The following is a 16,940-nucleotide window of genomic DNA, read 5'->3' on the forward strand; positions in this document are numbered from 1 at the left end:
TTGGGATGGAGTGAGACATATGTGTGTGTTAAATTTAATTTAAAAAACTAAAACCACAAAACGAAACCAAAAACCCCTACAGAAAATGCAGTATCTAGGGATAGTTTTGTAACTGTAAGGGTAACACATGATGGAATTGTGGCTGCTCCATCTCTAGAAGTGTCTGAGACCAGGCTGGATGAGGCAGGGTGGGAGGGTGGGATTGGAAGTATTATCTCTGAAGTCCTTTCCAACGCTAAACAATCTTTGATTGTAAGATATACTCTGTGAAGTTTTTATTCATTATTACCACAGTTTCTCTGAGATATGTTTGAGCTTTTGTGTGCAGTTTGGTTTTGGCTTTGTTTGCTCAGGATAATTTTTCAATAATTTTTAAGTTCAATAGCAACCCCCATGGCACGACTTCTGAACAACTAAAATTAAGGTGATAGATTTTCCTGGTTTTAACCAATATGTGTAATCAGAATATATATCTTTGCAAATATTCTGACACTTTAAACGGAAGAAAAGAATGATACTGTTAAATTATTTCTGTAAACAGGTATTTCTTCCTTTTTAGTGTAACTCGGAACTACTCAGAACTGTTTGCCCCACTCCCTTTAGATAAAAAACAGGTTTCTTCCATGCAACCTCTCCGTTGCACCTCCTACCCCTGCTTCTCTTGTGTGCTTTTTACCTATTTACAAGCTAGGAAATCCCAATATTATGTTCTTTTTAATTTGTCTCCTTATAGTATTTATTTAACTCCTGAACCTATTATCCAAATACTTGTTAGACAAAATGTAAATATTTTGATTTTAGTTGTTGTTGTTATTGAAAGTGTAATACTTGCTAAGCCTTAAATGGGGCATAAGATGGCTGCTTTTTTAACTGAAAGTTACCTCTTCCGTCCTTTATGCTCTTATCAAAACATCTCAGAACAATTTGCTGTACTATAGTATTAAAATGGATCTGTTTTCAGTGTCAAAAATCTGTATGGCTGAATAATAATTCTAAAATTAAATAAGAGCAGAAATGTAGGACAGAATCACTGCTTAACATGATTCTTTATATTTTTTAACTCCTTCTCTTAAATCTTTGCTTTTTTATTCTTAACATGTTTTTTTTTTTTTACTTTTATACCGCAAAAAAGATATTTTTAATGAAAGTATCTTTGCAGTAAGGTTTGCTGGGGGGAAAAGGTGGAATCTTTTCCCTCCCCCTGAGATACAAGTGCAATACAAGGTTCTTTCTCAAAACACACTAGCATAGGCTGTATTATTATTACCCTAACTTCAGATATGACTCTGTATTGTTATGTTTTGATTAATTTGAGGTCTTTTGTTGGTACTAGAATTGTATAATATAAGATTTGCTTTTAGAGGGGGAAGAAATCCCATTATTTCAATAATGTAATTTAAAATGTTGTGAGTTAAAAACGTTCTAGTAGTTTGATAAGTGATTTGGGGGGTCAATAATGTTGGGACGTACTAATGGGACAGTATTTGTTGTTTTATACTATTAGCTTTTAACATAATATAGTGGAGATGGAGATGGAGATACAGACAGGCCCTCTGACTTGAAGTGACATCTTTATTTGCAAACACATTGACATGTCAGTGTGCTTTTTTTTTTTTCTTCACAGAATTAACTGGGTTGGAAAAGACCTTTAATTAAGGTCATTGACTCCCACATATTTTTATGCTTATATACTCAGAAAAAAATATGTATTCCTGTACTTATACATACAGATGCATAAAATCCATGATCAATACCATTTCACAGAAAACAAGGCTAGGCAGTGATACCTGCAACCTTGCCATGCATCACTACTGATTTGAAATTTTAAGACACCTGACGAACATAACCAACGAGGTTTTCTCCTTGGATTTATCTCTGTGGCTATCATTAATGTCAGAGAGCGCAAGAAGAACTGGAAGATACTTTGCCTTTTGGGTGGGAGATCATCTTACTTTCTTAGACTTTACAGACTTCTAAAAATCCACTCTTTAAACCCTATTTATTATTTTTTAATTTTTTAAAATTTATTTATTTGTTTGTTTTTAACTGCCTATCTGTCCCAAGGCCTGCTTTGCACCATGCATTGTAGAAAAAACACGATGTGGTGGGAGTTCACCACCGGTCCCTGGCAAGCGAGGGTGTCACCTCAAATTTTGGACCCTGATCCTGCAATGCCACTTGCCCCAGAAACTTCGCAAGGGAGGCTCCAAAAGCCACTAAACTAAGACATTTTAGTGGACCTCTGACTTGTCTACTCAGGGATAAATCTGTGTTTATTTCTCCTCATCCGAGGATGTCTCTGCTTTTGGCTAATAGTAAATATAGACATAATCATTGTTTCTCTTTTAGCTATGCAGAGCTTTTCGGGGGTTGTATTTTCACAGCAGATACTTCTGCCGCCTCGCACCGCTCTCCTGCAAATGAAATAAGAAAGGCGATTAGGGAACTGACATTGGCGGGGGGGGGGGGGGGGGGGGCGGGGAAGGAAAGGACAAACAAAAAAAAAGGGAAAACAAAACCCTGTAAAGCACCCTTATTCCCCCTGCCTCCTTTGTGAGAGGCAGGAACTTCGAGGTAGCAGAATAAGAACTTCGCGGCGCGGGTCGTGGGTGCCGGCCACCCGCTCCCACTCGGCGGCCGCGGGGGTCTCTCCTGGGGCGGGGGGGTGTGCAGGCCTGGGCCTGCCGTGGGGAGACGCCTGGCGGAAAGCCAAGGGCAGGAGCAGATGCTTGGATTTTGAGGATCTTTCATGGCTGCAAGGCGAGATTCTTCTGCCTAGCCTCCGGCTGCGCGGCTGGAGGTGCACCTTACCCTGCTGGGCTCTCGCCGCGGTTTTCCCGCTCCCGGGAGGCTCTGGCAGGGCCCGGCTGAAGCGATCCTCTTCTTCTATGCGCTGCCATTAGGTTGGTGGCAGACTTGTTGCGGGCACGGCTCCCTTCCTCATCCGGTCTGCCAGCTCTCGGCAGACACAGCACGGAGGGATGGGCCCCCGACCCACCGCTCGGATGGGTTCGGGCAGGGCAGGACCCCTTTCAGAGATAGAAACTAGAGCCATCACTCGCGCAAAGAGTCCCTTCTCTGTTCCGGGAAAGTTCAGGTCCGCCGTCCCTTCGTCATGTCGCCGACATGTCGTCATGTCACCTGCCCCGCCCGAGGCAGCTGCCGTGGAAGCTGTTTGCCCGTGGGTCTGCGCCCCGCTGCCCTGCATTAGCGGCCCGCCCCGATGTGGGGAGAGGCTGGGGGGGCAAGGCCGCCGTCCCCACCCCCTCTCCCCGGTGGGAGAAAAACGCCGCGAGAACCGCCCGTGCTTGAGGCGGGGATGAGGCCGGGCTGCCCTCCGAGGTGCCGTGCCCGGGGACCAGGCTGCCGCCGTCCCGCCGTCCTTGGCCGCCCTGCCGGTGCCCCTCGCCCCGGGCGGGTGCGCGCATTTCCCTCGGCCGCTGGAAGCCGGGGCAGAGCGGGAGCGGACACGGCAGCCCCGCTCCGCTGGAGGAGCCCCCGGAGGGGGAGGGGACGGGACGGGCAGGAGAGGGAGCGGGTGCGAGGGGGGCCGCTGCCCCCCGGAAAGGAGGAGCTGGGTGGCAGTGACGAGCTGGGTCGCAGCGACGGGCGAGATCGCAGCCGGGGGAGAGGGAAAGCCAGCGGCGGCTCGGGTCTGCGGGGGGCGATGGAGGGGTCCCGCTCACCCCGGAGCGACGGCAACCGCCTGTGCAGCGCCGCCGCCCGCGGGGACCACGAGGAGGTGAGGAGGCTGCTGCAAGCAGGCGTGGATCCCAACGGGACCAACCGCTTTGGGAGAACCCCGCTCCAGGTACGGCGTACCCTGGGTAGGGGGCAGGGGGGAAGCTGTGCTCTGCCACGTCGGCGGGGAAGGGTGGGCATTTTGTGTTTAGAATGAACTCTTGTTGCTGTGATCGGAACCGTACTCCAGCCGCAGCTGTCTGAATTCAAACGTGACCTTTATTTTTTGCGAAGTCCAGCCGTCCTATAAGCGCAAGATGGAGACAAGTGGGGAACCGCTGGCAGCAAACGAATTTTTCCAGGGGGTAGTCTAAAGGAGAAGTTGGACTGAAAAATCCGCTTCCAGATAACCTATCCAGATAGGCTGGGGGAATGATCTGCACTTCGAGCAAATGTCTTGATTTTTAAAATGTAACCCGAACCGAGTTCTTTAAAAAAAAAGACCGAACAGGTCTTTTTTTCCCCAAGGAAATCGAAGTGGGGTCCTTTTCTAGCATATTCATGAGCAAAGAACCTAGAAACTATGCTGATAAAAATTGTTTCTTGAAACTGGGTATATATTAGTAGTCACCTCTTTTCTTTCTTTTAGTCGTAGCGATTTTAACATTCTCTATCAATCAATAGTGGCAGTAGGTGCTAGAAGTACCAGTATGTAGAGCTGCTTTCCAGGCAGTTTTGGAGTTTAAAATGTGTTACATTTATCGACATACTTAAGTAGACACTTTTAAAATGTTCATTGAACGATTAATATTCTGTGATTTAAATAAGAGTTGTGTATCTCAGGAAGATTTTTCGAGTTGTTATTTTAAGCGATATCTTTGATGATTAATCTAATGCTCAGCTAAGCTGAACAGCTATTTTGGTCCTTGCACTTTACATTAAATATTCTGAAATATTTTTCTGAACTGTATTACCGAGAAAAGCTCTCAGAAAGTTATCCATGTTACTTCCATTTTAAGTTCAAATTGCAGATTAAAAGAATCTCCAAACTCTTATAAATGATCCCTTTCCTTTCTCCATTTCAGACTAAGTTCTCTTTCTCTTGTCAGCAACTTGCAAAATGGCTGACATTCGACTATATGGACTCTCTTTTTCTTTCTGGGAAAGATTAATATCGGGAGATCAGATATTATGATATTCATAAGTATTTCACACTTGTACTATAAATAAACCAAATTATTTGAAGTGAACAAACTAAAGTCTGGAGATAGAAATTGAGAGAAAACCCTATTGTCTTAAGATATTTTTCATAGCATTAAGTCACAATTTATGGTGGGTAAAATTCCACTGAAAATCACCAGGACAGTAAGGGAAGTAAAACCCCATGTACAAATTTATTTTGGTTTTTGGTTGATTGGGGTTTTTTTGTGGGTTTTGTTCAGTTGTGTATGATCAAATATTGCCAGAAGTTATTTTCTGCTACTGGCAGAAAAGCAGACTGTCATTAGGAATTTGCCATTTAGACATTATCATTCGGAATTTTCCATCAGTTAAGTTTTGTGCACTGCTTGTGAGTGCTCAGCAGCTGCTCTCACAACTCTGAGAAGAAGACAGACAGGAGAGAGAAAAAAAAAAAGAAAGAAAAAACTTCTTTGTCCGAAACTCAGGAAGGGAAAGTTTTACATCCACACCGAATGCCGAAAGGAGCCACACCCAGCTGAATTTTCCATTGCTGTGTTGACCGTTGATTAATCAATAATGCATTCTAAGTGACGGCAGCCTTAATGCAAGACCCCTCAGGTCCTTTACTGCCCTAAAATATGGTGTGTATATATAGTATACAAATATTTACAAACTCTTCATGTGTATAAATAAATTTAATATATTTTTATATATGTGTATGTCTAAGTATATTTACAATACAGATACATGCACTATTTATTATACAATTACATAAACGGGGTCTGTATTGTGTGCATATATCTATACGCACACAGAGCTGGTCTGTATCTGCGTATAACATGTGCGTACATGTATGTGCTTATACACACACCACAAGGACCATTTCTACCACGATGTATATAAATTATATAAATGTGAAGCAGGACACGCACATGTGTTATACCTAGTATTGAAACCACTAGCTAATATTTTTAATTTATCATCTAATCATAGACTATCTCGAGTTGGAAGGGATCCGCACGGATAGTCACAAACGGCTGTCACTGTATGCGAATACAAGGAGCCGACACAGCAGAATTACTGCCCAAGAGAGAAGCCGGTCGCGGCGGTGCTGGGGGCTCTGTGGCGGGCGCTGACGCTGTCTCTCCCCGCAGGTGATGATGCTGGGCAGCCCGCGGGTGGCCGAGCTGCTGCTGCGGCACGGAGCCGACCCCAACCGCCCCGACCCGCGCACCGGCTGCCTCCCGGTGCACGACGCGGCCCGCGCCGGCTTTCTGGGCACGCTGGCGGCGCTGCACCGGGCCGGGGCGCGCCTCGACCTCCCCGACGGCGGCGGCCGCCTGCCCCTCGACGTGGCGGCGGGGGGCCCGCACGGAGCCGTGGGGCGGTACCTGCGCGACCCTCCGGCCCTGCCCGGAGCCGCGGGGGCCGCCGAGAAGGCTGCGCGCTGACCCCACCCCGGCCGTCCCGCCGCGTCCGCGTCGCCGCGTTCCCTGCAGCCCACCTCCCCCGCGAGCAGCCCCGCCGCCCGTCATCAGCGAGCCGTCGCGGATGGCGGCGCTCCCGATGTCCGTGTGCTGCTGGCAAGAGTGCTCCTTTGTCCCCTTACCTCCAGGGCTCCTCCCGTGCCATTCCGGCTCCCGCTTCTGCGAGAAGACACGCGCCGAGATTTTCTCTATTTCCTGAGAAAAAGAGGAAAAATATCCAAAACACAATCAAGACTAGCTCTCCTGCTTCTCCCTCTCATACTCTTCAGCGCTCAGAGCACAAGCACCAGACGGTCCTTTTGTGCTCTAGTGGGGGGGAAAAAAAGTAAATGTTCACCTTTTCCTTTTTTTTTTTTTTTTTTTTTTTTTACAATAAAACTGCTTAGAGAAGTGAGAACGCTATGTTTCCCTTACTGGTTTGCTCACTGCCCTGCAAATCTTTGTATTTTAGTTTTTCCTTGAGATCCTTTTATGCTGGAGTATCCTATGCACTCCAAAATAGTGAAGGCTGTTTCCCTTACTGGCTTGCTCACTGCCTTGCAAATCTTTGTATTTTAGGTATTCCTTGTGATCCTTTTATGTTGTTGCATTCCAAAAAAACTGAACACTTTAGCCATATAATTTATAAAGTTAATTAATCCCCAGAGCTTCTCCCCTCACCAACCCACTCAACATACAGTTTTAACACCAAGGTGTAACAGTAATTGAATGGTAAAAATTTTAACGCTGATGAGCATTACAGTTTGGGAACTACAAACATTTTGTGTGGCTGTATTTATGGAAAATCGTGTGAGAAAATAATTGGCAATCAATTAGTTACTGTGTAGCTTTTTGCATGTGGAGATCCCATTTGCTCAGAAGACATAGTCAATGAGCTTCTTATTTTTAAGATAGCTTTCTGGCTTTCTAAGCCAGATATTTGGAATTAACAAAAAATGCCCGATTTTGCTAATAAATCTGGATTTTTGCACTCCTTTTGGTTTCTGTTTTCTGTTTTTCCTGTGTAATTTCTATCATCTACCCCATGTTCATACCACTTATGTGTGATTAAATACCTGCTATTATTCAGTAATAAAACATGAAAAAGATTGGCTTAAAAATAATTACTTCTCATCTTAGAGTATTTAATGGCTCTGCATGCTGCTCTACTTAGTTGAATGGTGCTATTTATTTCAACTTTATTCGTTGCTTTCAATTTTTGTGTGTGTGTCTGCATAAATAAATGTAGATATACACAGCACAATCACGCAGGTCAGATACCAGGATTTTTTGTAGATATGCATTATTTAAGCACATACACACATACACACACATACAGAGTTAAAAATAGCCAAATTGTTTATTTCATTCTTGATAACAACACTCAAAGTAAAAAAAAAAAAAAAAAGCTCCTCTGTAGTTTGTACCTTCTTGCATAATTTATTATCTAATTTTAGAAGTGGGAGCTTAGCAGGGATGGGGAATAATTTTCCTCAAAAAAAAAAAAAAAGTTCTTAGCCCTTTGGGGGACAAATGGAAAACGGAGAGCAACCCCCTCACAGAGCATGTTTGGCGTCTGGGAGCAAAGTCTTCTGAGGCAGGGCGGGTGGGACAAGTCGGACCCAATGGTGCTGGTGCCTCCCCTTCCAACTCTGAGTAGTCTGTAATTCTGAGCAGGAGTTTTTCGTTTTCTCTCCCGACCCTCCAGGCGGGCGGGAGCCCAGTTCAGCTCTCGAGCTGGAGCCTGAGGACAGCGTTTGGCAGAGCTCGGCTGGCGCGGCGGCAGCGCATCCACTCACACAGCATCCATCCATCCCAGCCGCTGGGCTCGCTGTCCCGCTCCCTGCCGCCGGCCCTCTCGCCTGCAGGCTGCCAATCCCGCGGGAACGAGGGCCAGAGCTCCGGGCAGTGCCCTCCGAAACACGGCAGGGGGAGTGGCATTCATACCGGGATGCCCACGGGGTTTTCACCAGCCTCTCCCCACTCGGGAAGGCCGTGTCAAAAGAGTGTAACCTGCCCAGAGGCTTTGGCCTCAGACCTGCTAAAGCCCAAAACTTCCTGAAGATGGAAAGTTCAAGGCATGGAGTTATGTATGGTGATTTCAGAGGTGGTGAAAATGTTGTTCATTCTTTGGACAAGGAGCCAGCAGTGCTGTGAGCTACAAAAAACCACACCTCAATTGCATGCAAATGCCAGCATCTGAATAATTTGACAAGATATTTTTAAATTGTACTGTCATCTGTCAAATTTTAATAAAATACCTTCAGGTGTAATGGCACTTAGAAATACAGAGTTTGCTATTACACACTACAAAAATTTACCCTTTTGGAACATGACTCCCAAGCTTTAAAGCAGGAAACTTCCCCTCCAAATTCACCCATGTTTTTGTGTCTTAGGGTTCACAGGCTTTAAATACCATGTTCAAAGTCTTTGAAAGCTTCAGGGAAAACAGGAAAAATAAAAACTGTTTTAGAAAAGGAAGTCATCATTCCACCTCGCCTGGAACAAAGGTGTGGAAATAACATTAACTTCATTGCCTACTTACACAGAAATTAAGCCTCATGTACTTTAAATCTCAGGAAGAAAATAGAAATGCTCAGAGCCCTGACAGAAGAAAGTGAGTATTTGAAGATGGAAAAGGCAAGCCAAAGTACCAAGTGCTGGAGAGGGAACCTCTAAAGACATTTGTGTCTTTTAAGTGCCCTGATGGGGCAATCACTCCCAGGGAAGAGATGATACACCTAGATTTATTATTTTTAAATCAGATTTCAACCAATCCTTAAGCAACACTCACCGAAGCAATTAAACATTTCTTCTTGGTTTTTTGGTTTTTTTTTCCTCAAACTCACAGGCTCAAACTCACAAACTCACAAACTCACTCAAACTCACAAGAGGCAGAAATGGTTTAAAAGTTTAAAAAAGAGGACAGAAAAGTCTTTTTCTTTGCGGAAATGTCCCCAGAGGACCAATATCTCCACATTCCTGTCTCTTACTAGGTATTTGTAAGCATCTTTATGCTTTTGGTAGAAGAACTTGCAAACAAAATGTGAAACTGGACTTTCTGGAAAAAGTCCAAGAAGGTGTAGTGAAAGGAGAGGCAGTCCTTAGGAGCTGAAAACTAAAAATCTTGTAACTAAAGGCGTCAGGCTGCCCCCCAGATGACTGCCACTGCATCTGGCATTACTCTTGTTATTGAGTGTTAGTTCAGGATTGAGAGTGTATTTACACCTACAGCTTCAGGCAAATAAGGACCAAGGGGACAAAACACCTAGGGTTTAGCTAGACCATCAGCAGAGGTCATGATATTAGATATACCCTCCTTCCTACAACCGAACTAGGTAGCTTTTGCTGCCATTGATGTAACAAAAAAACCAAATCAACCAACCAACCAAACAAAAACCTCAAAACAACAACAAAAAGACAAAAACAAACCAACCAATCACCACAAACAACAAACGACAAACCTCTCCAGCAGGAGGAAACCTGCAACCCTGCCTGCTTACCCTGCCTGCGCGAACTGCCGTACAAACTACCGCGCCGTGCCCGTTCGCCCGCTCCGGGCCGCCGCTTCCCTGCTGCCCTCCTTTAATCACCCCGCCGCTCGCTGAGCCTGGGTGGCTGACAAGAAGCAGTCACTCCTTTCAGGAAGCAGCCTCCCTCACGATTTCTAAACAGAAACATTCTTACTTGAGGGGTTGCGTGGCAATCTAGACTAGGAGAGTTTGACCTCCCAGGTGGGGAAAGTGTCAGCATCAGCAACTTTTTCTCTCCATGGGGCTGGTTGTTGACAGGTAAGAAAAAAGGCATGCTGAGACCTGGGAGAAGGGTATCCAGAACAGGGGAGAGGAGACACAGGTCCAGCTCAAGAAAGAGGTGCCTGGGGAAAGCAGAGGGAAAACATGGCTGCCTGTGCCTGAAAGGATGCACCAGGGACATATATCCCTATCCCACTCCCTGTCAGCCTAGGCCAATGGTTTTGACTGGCTTATTAACACTCATCCTTGCAGAAATCCAGTGCATGTGGCTGATGAGCAGCGGCACTAAAAGTCAGACGGCAGACCCTGCTTGGTGGCATGGGTGAGAGGGCATTCCTTGCCAATACACAACAAGCGCTTGAACAACATTGCTGACTTTATGGGGTTTTTTGGGGGTTTTTTTTGGTGTTTTTTGTTGTTTGTTTGTTTGTTGGGTTTTTTGTTTGTTTGTGGGGTTTTTTGTGTGGGGTTTTTTTTGTTTTGTTTTGTTTTGTTTTGTTTTACATCGGTTTTCTCTTTAGATGGTGAGCAGCCTAAGGGCCAGAGAAGAAAATGAGAGTGAACCCAAGGTACCAGTAACAACATGGAGTGGAGAACTTGTACTAAACTGATCCAAGGACAGAGATTATTTCACTGTCCTCACATGCAATTAAGGGGAAAGAAACTTCTACCACCACCATTCTCCTATCAGCTTATCTTACTGGTTTACCCTTGAAGCAGATGCAGAAGAATGATTTTAATATTTGACTATGTTATGAAAACACAAAAAATGTATTTCAGAACCTTCTTATACAGTTGATAAAAGCCCATACAGAAGTTGCTTCCTATAAAGCACTAAGTATTAAGATTCAAAGGTCAAATTAAAAGATTTCAGATTAATTGTCTTCTTTCTTGTGCTGGAGGAATCACATTGTAGGAAACCAAACAACAGGACAGCATGTGTCCTCTAAAATATGTTTCACTTACAAGAAGCACTATTCTTAGTTCCAGCTGGGTCTAATCTATAACATCCCGATGTTCAGATTGAAAACATACTTTCAAGTATGCTTAAACACAGGCCTTAGCACCACAAATTGCCTGAGCCAAGTCAAAGCAAAGGTGGTGGAGAAATTGACAATCATCTAAATAAACAATGGCAAACTTCTGCAAAAGTGCGATCAAGTGTTAATTTAAATTCTTTTGCACTGTCCTGCTTCAGACAACACTGCAATGACAGTGGGGAGAAGAAGCTGTCGTTAAAACAGTTAAGCCAGAATTTCCGTCTTAGAAGGCTGATCCCACCCAGTACTGAGCACCTCCTGAATTAATTTCTCCTCTTTCTGATACTCAGCTGGTTTCAATAGACAAAACACTCTTGCTGGTTCATTCTGGGAACACCAACTGCTCTCAGATCTGTTTTGAATACTAATACAAAAACTTAATTCTGATGTCATATGCCACCTATGCAAATTCTCCAAATGCTTTGGATATTAGTATGAAAGAGTTTTAAGTTTTAGGTAAGTGAAAATGAGATATGAGTGGGCAATCTCATGTTAGCAAGATAGATCAGTGTTAGGCCACAAAGAATGCTTTAGAGAAAACAAAAAATGAGAAAATGAGTAAATCTAATGGCCTGTCTCCTGGTCTAGTTTGTGCCATATTTGAATCCACAGTATTGCATTGCCATCAGTACATTATACTGCTAATATGCACACTGGAGGATGCTCTGAGCAAAAGAAAGGGAGATCTTATCCAAGATAAAAGGACTTCAAAAGCCATGGATAGCTTTGCTAAGCAAAATACAACATCCAAACAATCAGTGAAGAGTAGAGTAGGAGATAATAGCAAGTCCACACTCAGAGAGGAAGTGCTCATGATACAAGTAAGTGTGGGCTTGGAATATAGATAGGGAGCTGAATCCTACTGAGTCCAAATAGAGAAGTATCTTCACTCAAAGCAGAAGGAGTTCTGCTGCCTGGGACACCTGTGCCAAGATGAAGCAGAACTCCCAAAGAACATCACTTGTCCACTGAAGAGACAGTTGGACAAAAGCTCCTGTGAGTGGGTGTATGTCTTCTCGTGCATGTCATTTGTGTGTTGAACTTACCCTGACATTTCTGCCTGTGGTCTGTGTAGATCAGGATGCTTAATAAAGTTCCAATCTCTGTCTTTGGATGCCAGCTGAAAATCCAGTAAGAAATCAGTTGGCGATTTATGGTGTTTCCTGGTCCTTGCTTAATATTGGCATTCCTCTTGCTTTGTGTATCTGTGCTATTTGCAAGCACCCAGGTCCACTCAGTCTCCCCTCTATGTATGTGGGAAAGAAAATTAGGCTTTGAGCATTTATTTCTAACATACCCACTGCTTGCCAGCTGCATTTCTCTATTCCCCCAAAGCATATCCTGCATAGAAGCATGTGAGACTGATCTGCTCTTCGGCAGCTCCTGCAAGGTCTAGGGGTGTTCTCTTCCACTCAAAGTCAAGACAGCATTCAGGCCATACAAATCAGTAAGTTTAGGACAATTCTGCTGGAGAAGGAGAAGCAGACCTGGAAAATTTACAGTAAAATTCCACTAGCTAATACTTTATTAGGCTTTCCATGGTTCTAATCCATGTAATTTATGCACAGAGAAGCTGCTTCATTTGCTTCAGTGCTCACTATTTATGTACCTGTCTTGAAGTGAATGATGTTTAGAGGAGGTTTTAAAGTGGTCTGTGAAACATACACATAGAAAGTAGAAAGGTTTCCTGCCGAAAGCTTTGTTCATTTTTCTAGGAGACAGCGTTTGTTGTAAGACATGTTAGTGTAAAACCAGAAGTGTCTTACTTAACAACCCAAAACCAGTAAGTCTCTTAAGATGAGCAATATCAGTCAAGCTTGGAGGCCACACTTTGGAACCTGGAATGTTTGAAAACTAGGCAACAGCCACAGTTTACCCAGTTTACCACCCTATATCCTGATAAGCTATTTACCAGCCAAGATGCAATTTTCTAAGAGCCTCAAAATGATACTTGCTAACACTGATTCTGATATTATGATATAGGATCAACATCAATACTCTGCACCAGAAGTTAGTACTCCAAATCCTTCACATTAAATGGACTGAAAAACAGTGGCAAAAAAAAAAGGAATAAAAAGAAAAAAAAAAGAAAAAAGAAAAAAGTAATGGAGAGACACAAACTGAAGTGTGGCAACTTTTATCAGTGAAGCCCTCTGCCCATCACTATCTCATTCTTGTGAAACCAGACACACTCTGAGTCCAAGAAAGGGCCATGATTCTTTGTTAGAATGTTTACTTGGTTTTAGTAATGCAACACATACAATTTGTATCTTTGTTCTATTACAGCTGCAGTTCTGCCTACAATAAATACATTTCTTAAGACTCTTTAGAAAGACCATTAAAATCACTTATATTTGGTCCTTTCTTTACATAATTAAACATTTTCCTATGCTTTTCTAGCCAATTGCCATCTCTGTCTGTAGTCCTATGGATAAATTACTTGCAGCACATTTCAGACTGTAAAAGGTACACTGAACTTTGCAAAAAACATACTATACACTACAAGAGTTTTATAGACTTTATATACAAATTCTGCATGAGAGACTGTTAGGTACCAAGCCTATGTTGACACAGCAAGTAGATATGATGGAAAGGTCTCTTCCAGCCCAAACCACATATTGCCCAAACCTCCCACCATGGGCAGGGACACCTTCCACTAGTCTTGCCCGAACTCTGTCTATCTGATTCTGAATACTTCTAAAGACATCCACAACTTCTTTGAGCAAGTTGTTTCATTGTCTCAGCAGCCTCATCATAAAAACTATTTTTACATCCAATCTAAAAATACCCACTTAAAACTATTGCCCTTTGTCCTGTCACCACAGGCTGCAGTGAAATGTCTCTCTCCCTCTTCCTCATAAGCCCCCACTATGTTCTGAAAGGCCATTCTAAGATGTCCCTAGAGCCTTTTCCTCTCCAGTCTGAAAAACCCCAACTCTCCCAGCCTGTCCTCTTTGGAGAGGTGCTTCATCCCTCTGGTCATCTTTGTGGCGCTCTGCTGGACTTGCCCCAACACATCTTTCTTACAAAGTACCCCAAAACTGGATGCAATACTCCAGGTAGGGTCTCATGAGAGCAAAGGGCAAAATCACATCACTCAATCTGCTTTTGATGCAGCCCAGGATGCAGCTGGACTTCTGAACTGTGAGTGCACATTGCTGGCCCATGTTCAATTTTTCATCCATTCATACACCAAAGTCCATCTCCACTAGGCTGATCTCAACCAGCTTCACCTCAATTCAAATGCAGCACCTTCTGCTTGGTCTTGTTGAACTTGGGCCCCACTCCTTGAGCTGTCAATGTTCCACTGGATGACATTCCTACCTTCACTCACTACCCAGCTTGGTGCTTTTTTTCTTCCACAAACTCAGTCTCACTCTCTTACTTAATTGATGAAAATACTACACAGGCTGGTCCCAGACCTCCGAGGGAAACCATCTGTTCCTGGTTTCCACCTGGACACTGAGCTACTTGACTCTAACTCTTTGAATGCAGCTATTCTTATCTATGCTCTCACCTAGCCTCACATATGAAGAATATGTAACAGAAATGTGTAACAGAAGCCACTACTACCTATGGATCTGCTCTGCGCCACTCTCCTGTGACACTAAGTATCCAGTATATAAACAAAAAAAATAGCATAACAATTACCATTATATGTCACTACCATGTGCAAAAAGAGAAACCCAAGGGGATTGAAAATTAACACCTAGCAAAAAGCTTTCTCTTTAGAACACATAGATCTGATCCATTTCACCAGAAGTGCCAATGGAAGGAAGATAAAAATGGAAACCATTCTTAAGGCCACATATATGATTTGGCTTAATGGAAGGTAAGGAAATGTATGTTCCAGCTCTGGCTCCTGCAATCCAAATTTTTAAAAAAAGACCATGAATATAGAAAATTGGTTAAACTATTTTCCCCAGTACCTGAAAAGCACCTCTACTGGTTTTGCTAGAAACAATACATCCAGATCTAAAGGATTTCACAGCAGGAGACTGGGTGTCTAATAGAAAAAGACAAGGAAGCTAAAATGCTTGTGTACCAGCTTTCTCTATTTTCCTCTGGATTAGTATTTTTTTTACAGTACTATGAGGATCCTTACCATTCATGTTTCTGATCTTTTCCTTGCACTCTGATTCACTTCTGCCTCAGCAATCCCCGTTCAGGGACTTAGAACCTAAAGCTCTGAGCAGCAGAGTATTTTCTAAAAAGTGTCTTTCTGAAAGTGTTGTTTACAAGATATCATCACCAACCTGTTTAATGAATGGCAAAAATAATTGTGATACATAATGACTAGAAGTAAATACCCCCCCTCCCGATTTCCACACATCTTGGAGAAGTACATGTTTCATTTGTTTTATTTACTAGACAAGAAGTAGCAGGTTGTTTTATTAAAATAAAACTGTATTAAAAAATTGAAATGCATACATTCAAACCACTCGAGCACATTCATCACTTAATACAGGAACTAAAATTGGAGCTGTTCAATAAAGCAGAAAATGGGTGTGTTTGGGACATTGTCAGCAAAATACTTTTTCTGTACAGTTCTGTAAGTCATGTAAGTACATCTTCAGGCACAAATTTGGTTTAGGCATTACTCCGGTCTCCAATATTAACTTATTACACACCTGCTGCTGGTCACCTGGTGACAGAACCATCATAATTATTAAACCAGGTCTTCTAGCACACAAAACAAATATGCTGCTTAAAAAAATCACTGGAATAAAAAATAAGGATAATGTATAAAAATAGTATAATTTTAATTTGAAATTGTTCAGTTTTTCTGTTATGTTTCTGAAGTGAATTGTAATCATGTGCCTTGTTGAAGGAAAAGATGGAGGTAGAAACAGCAACACAAATATAACTTAGACTTTGCTTTCTATCACCAGTTAAAAGGTACCACTGAATAGAAGATACTAACTTCTTTTCTCTGTCAGATACAGTTTGTCCATAGGGCTATTTATAGTTGAAAATGTACTCAAAATCTAATTTTAACCATCTTATATGTGATCAAACCGACAAAGATTTTAACAGCAGCCTTACACATGATCATTGGTCAATGTTTAGTACATTCTTTTAAGCTTGTAGCAATTTTTGAAGCTATTATGACCTCTGAAAGCTCGAAAGTGATCCACTCTTCCTTGAGAGCACTGAAACTTCAAGGTTCATCCAGGTTGTTACTGCTTTGGCAGGATAACCGAACACTGCACCGTTGTCTGAAATACAAAGTCACAGGAGATAAGTACTTCTTTTTCCAATGTAGAGAGAATTACTTTTCATTGTAAAGGTAGATTATGTAGCTTCCATTTGGGTACAAATATGTATAAATCCTTTCATGTGCATAGTATCTCCAACTTTTTCCAACACCACAGAAGTCAGTATTATTACAAGGACGGCATACACACAAAATGAGTTTTCATTACAACTTTTGCAAAGCTATGTAATAGGATTATCGGTATGGAGAAGAACAACCATATTGCAAAACCACTAATTTATGAACTTTGGGCTTACAGACTGCAAATGAAAAATTGTGCAGCATGCTTTCTGTGACTTTTACATGACTTTTATAAATTCTGAAGTACAGCTATCAAGAACAGAAACCAGCCAGATGGCATTGAATGTGGGTGAATGAAATACTCAAGTGATGTAAGGACAGGCAACTTTTACATTAGCCACATTCAAGGGCAGGGTCTAAGAAACATTTTAATCTCAGCTTTTGTGAGAAGTTCTTGGCCTGCAAGTACCCCTGCATGTAGACCAATGCAACTACAGTTGAAGTGAAGCCTTGATGAATTTTCCTCCTCCACTTTACT

The 16,940-nt window shown here is 42.9% G+C and overlaps 2 protein-coding genes across 2 annotated transcripts in view; one reads left to right on the forward strand and one right to left on the reverse strand.

The window, feature by feature from the left end:
- The first annotated feature begins 3,637 nt into the window (after positions 1 to 3,637).
- Positions 3,638 to 6,314, forward strand: LOC131571466 (cyclin-dependent kinase 4 inhibitor B-like). Its single transcript, XM_058824187.1, has 2 exons — positions 3,638 to 3,811; positions 6,018 to 6,314. The coding sequence occupies exons 1-2, from the start codon at positions 3,668 to 3,670 to the stop codon at positions 6,312 to 6,314; spliced, it is 441 nt and encodes a 146-aa protein (XP_058680170.1). The 5' UTR covers positions 3,638 to 3,667.
- Positions 6,315 to 15,479: 9,165 nt separating this feature from the next.
- The window catches only part of MTAP (methylthioadenosine phosphorylase), a 32,122-nt gene continuing 30,661 nt past the window's right edge, over positions 15,480 to 16,940 (reverse strand). The window contains exon 8 of the mRNA XM_058823922.1: positions 15,480 to 16,343. Coding sequence (XP_058679905.1) covers positions 16,305 to 16,343 — 39 coding nt within the window. The 3' untranslated portion in view covers positions 15,480 to 16,304. The remainder of the gene's footprint in view (positions 16,344 to 16,940) is intronic.

The sequence above is a fragment of the Ammospiza caudacuta genome, chromosome Z, assembly GCF_027887145.1.
Source record: "Ammospiza caudacuta isolate bAmmCau1 chromosome Z, bAmmCau1.pri, whole genome shotgun sequence".
Taxonomy (NCBI): Eukaryota; Metazoa; Chordata; class Aves; order Passeriformes; family Passerellidae; genus Ammospiza; species Ammospiza caudacuta.

What these genes read in the sequence shown, in the direction of transcription:
- LOC131571466 (XM_058824187.1), top strand. Translation starts at nt 3,668, where the DNA reads ATGGAGGGGTCCCGCTCACCCCGGAGCGACGGCAACCGCCTGTGCAGC. An exon ending in TTGGGAGAACCCCGCTCCAG is followed by an intron (nt 3,812 to 6,017) that starts GTACGGCGTACC and finishes CTCTCCCCGCAG; the next exon opens with GTGATGATGCTGGGCAGCCC.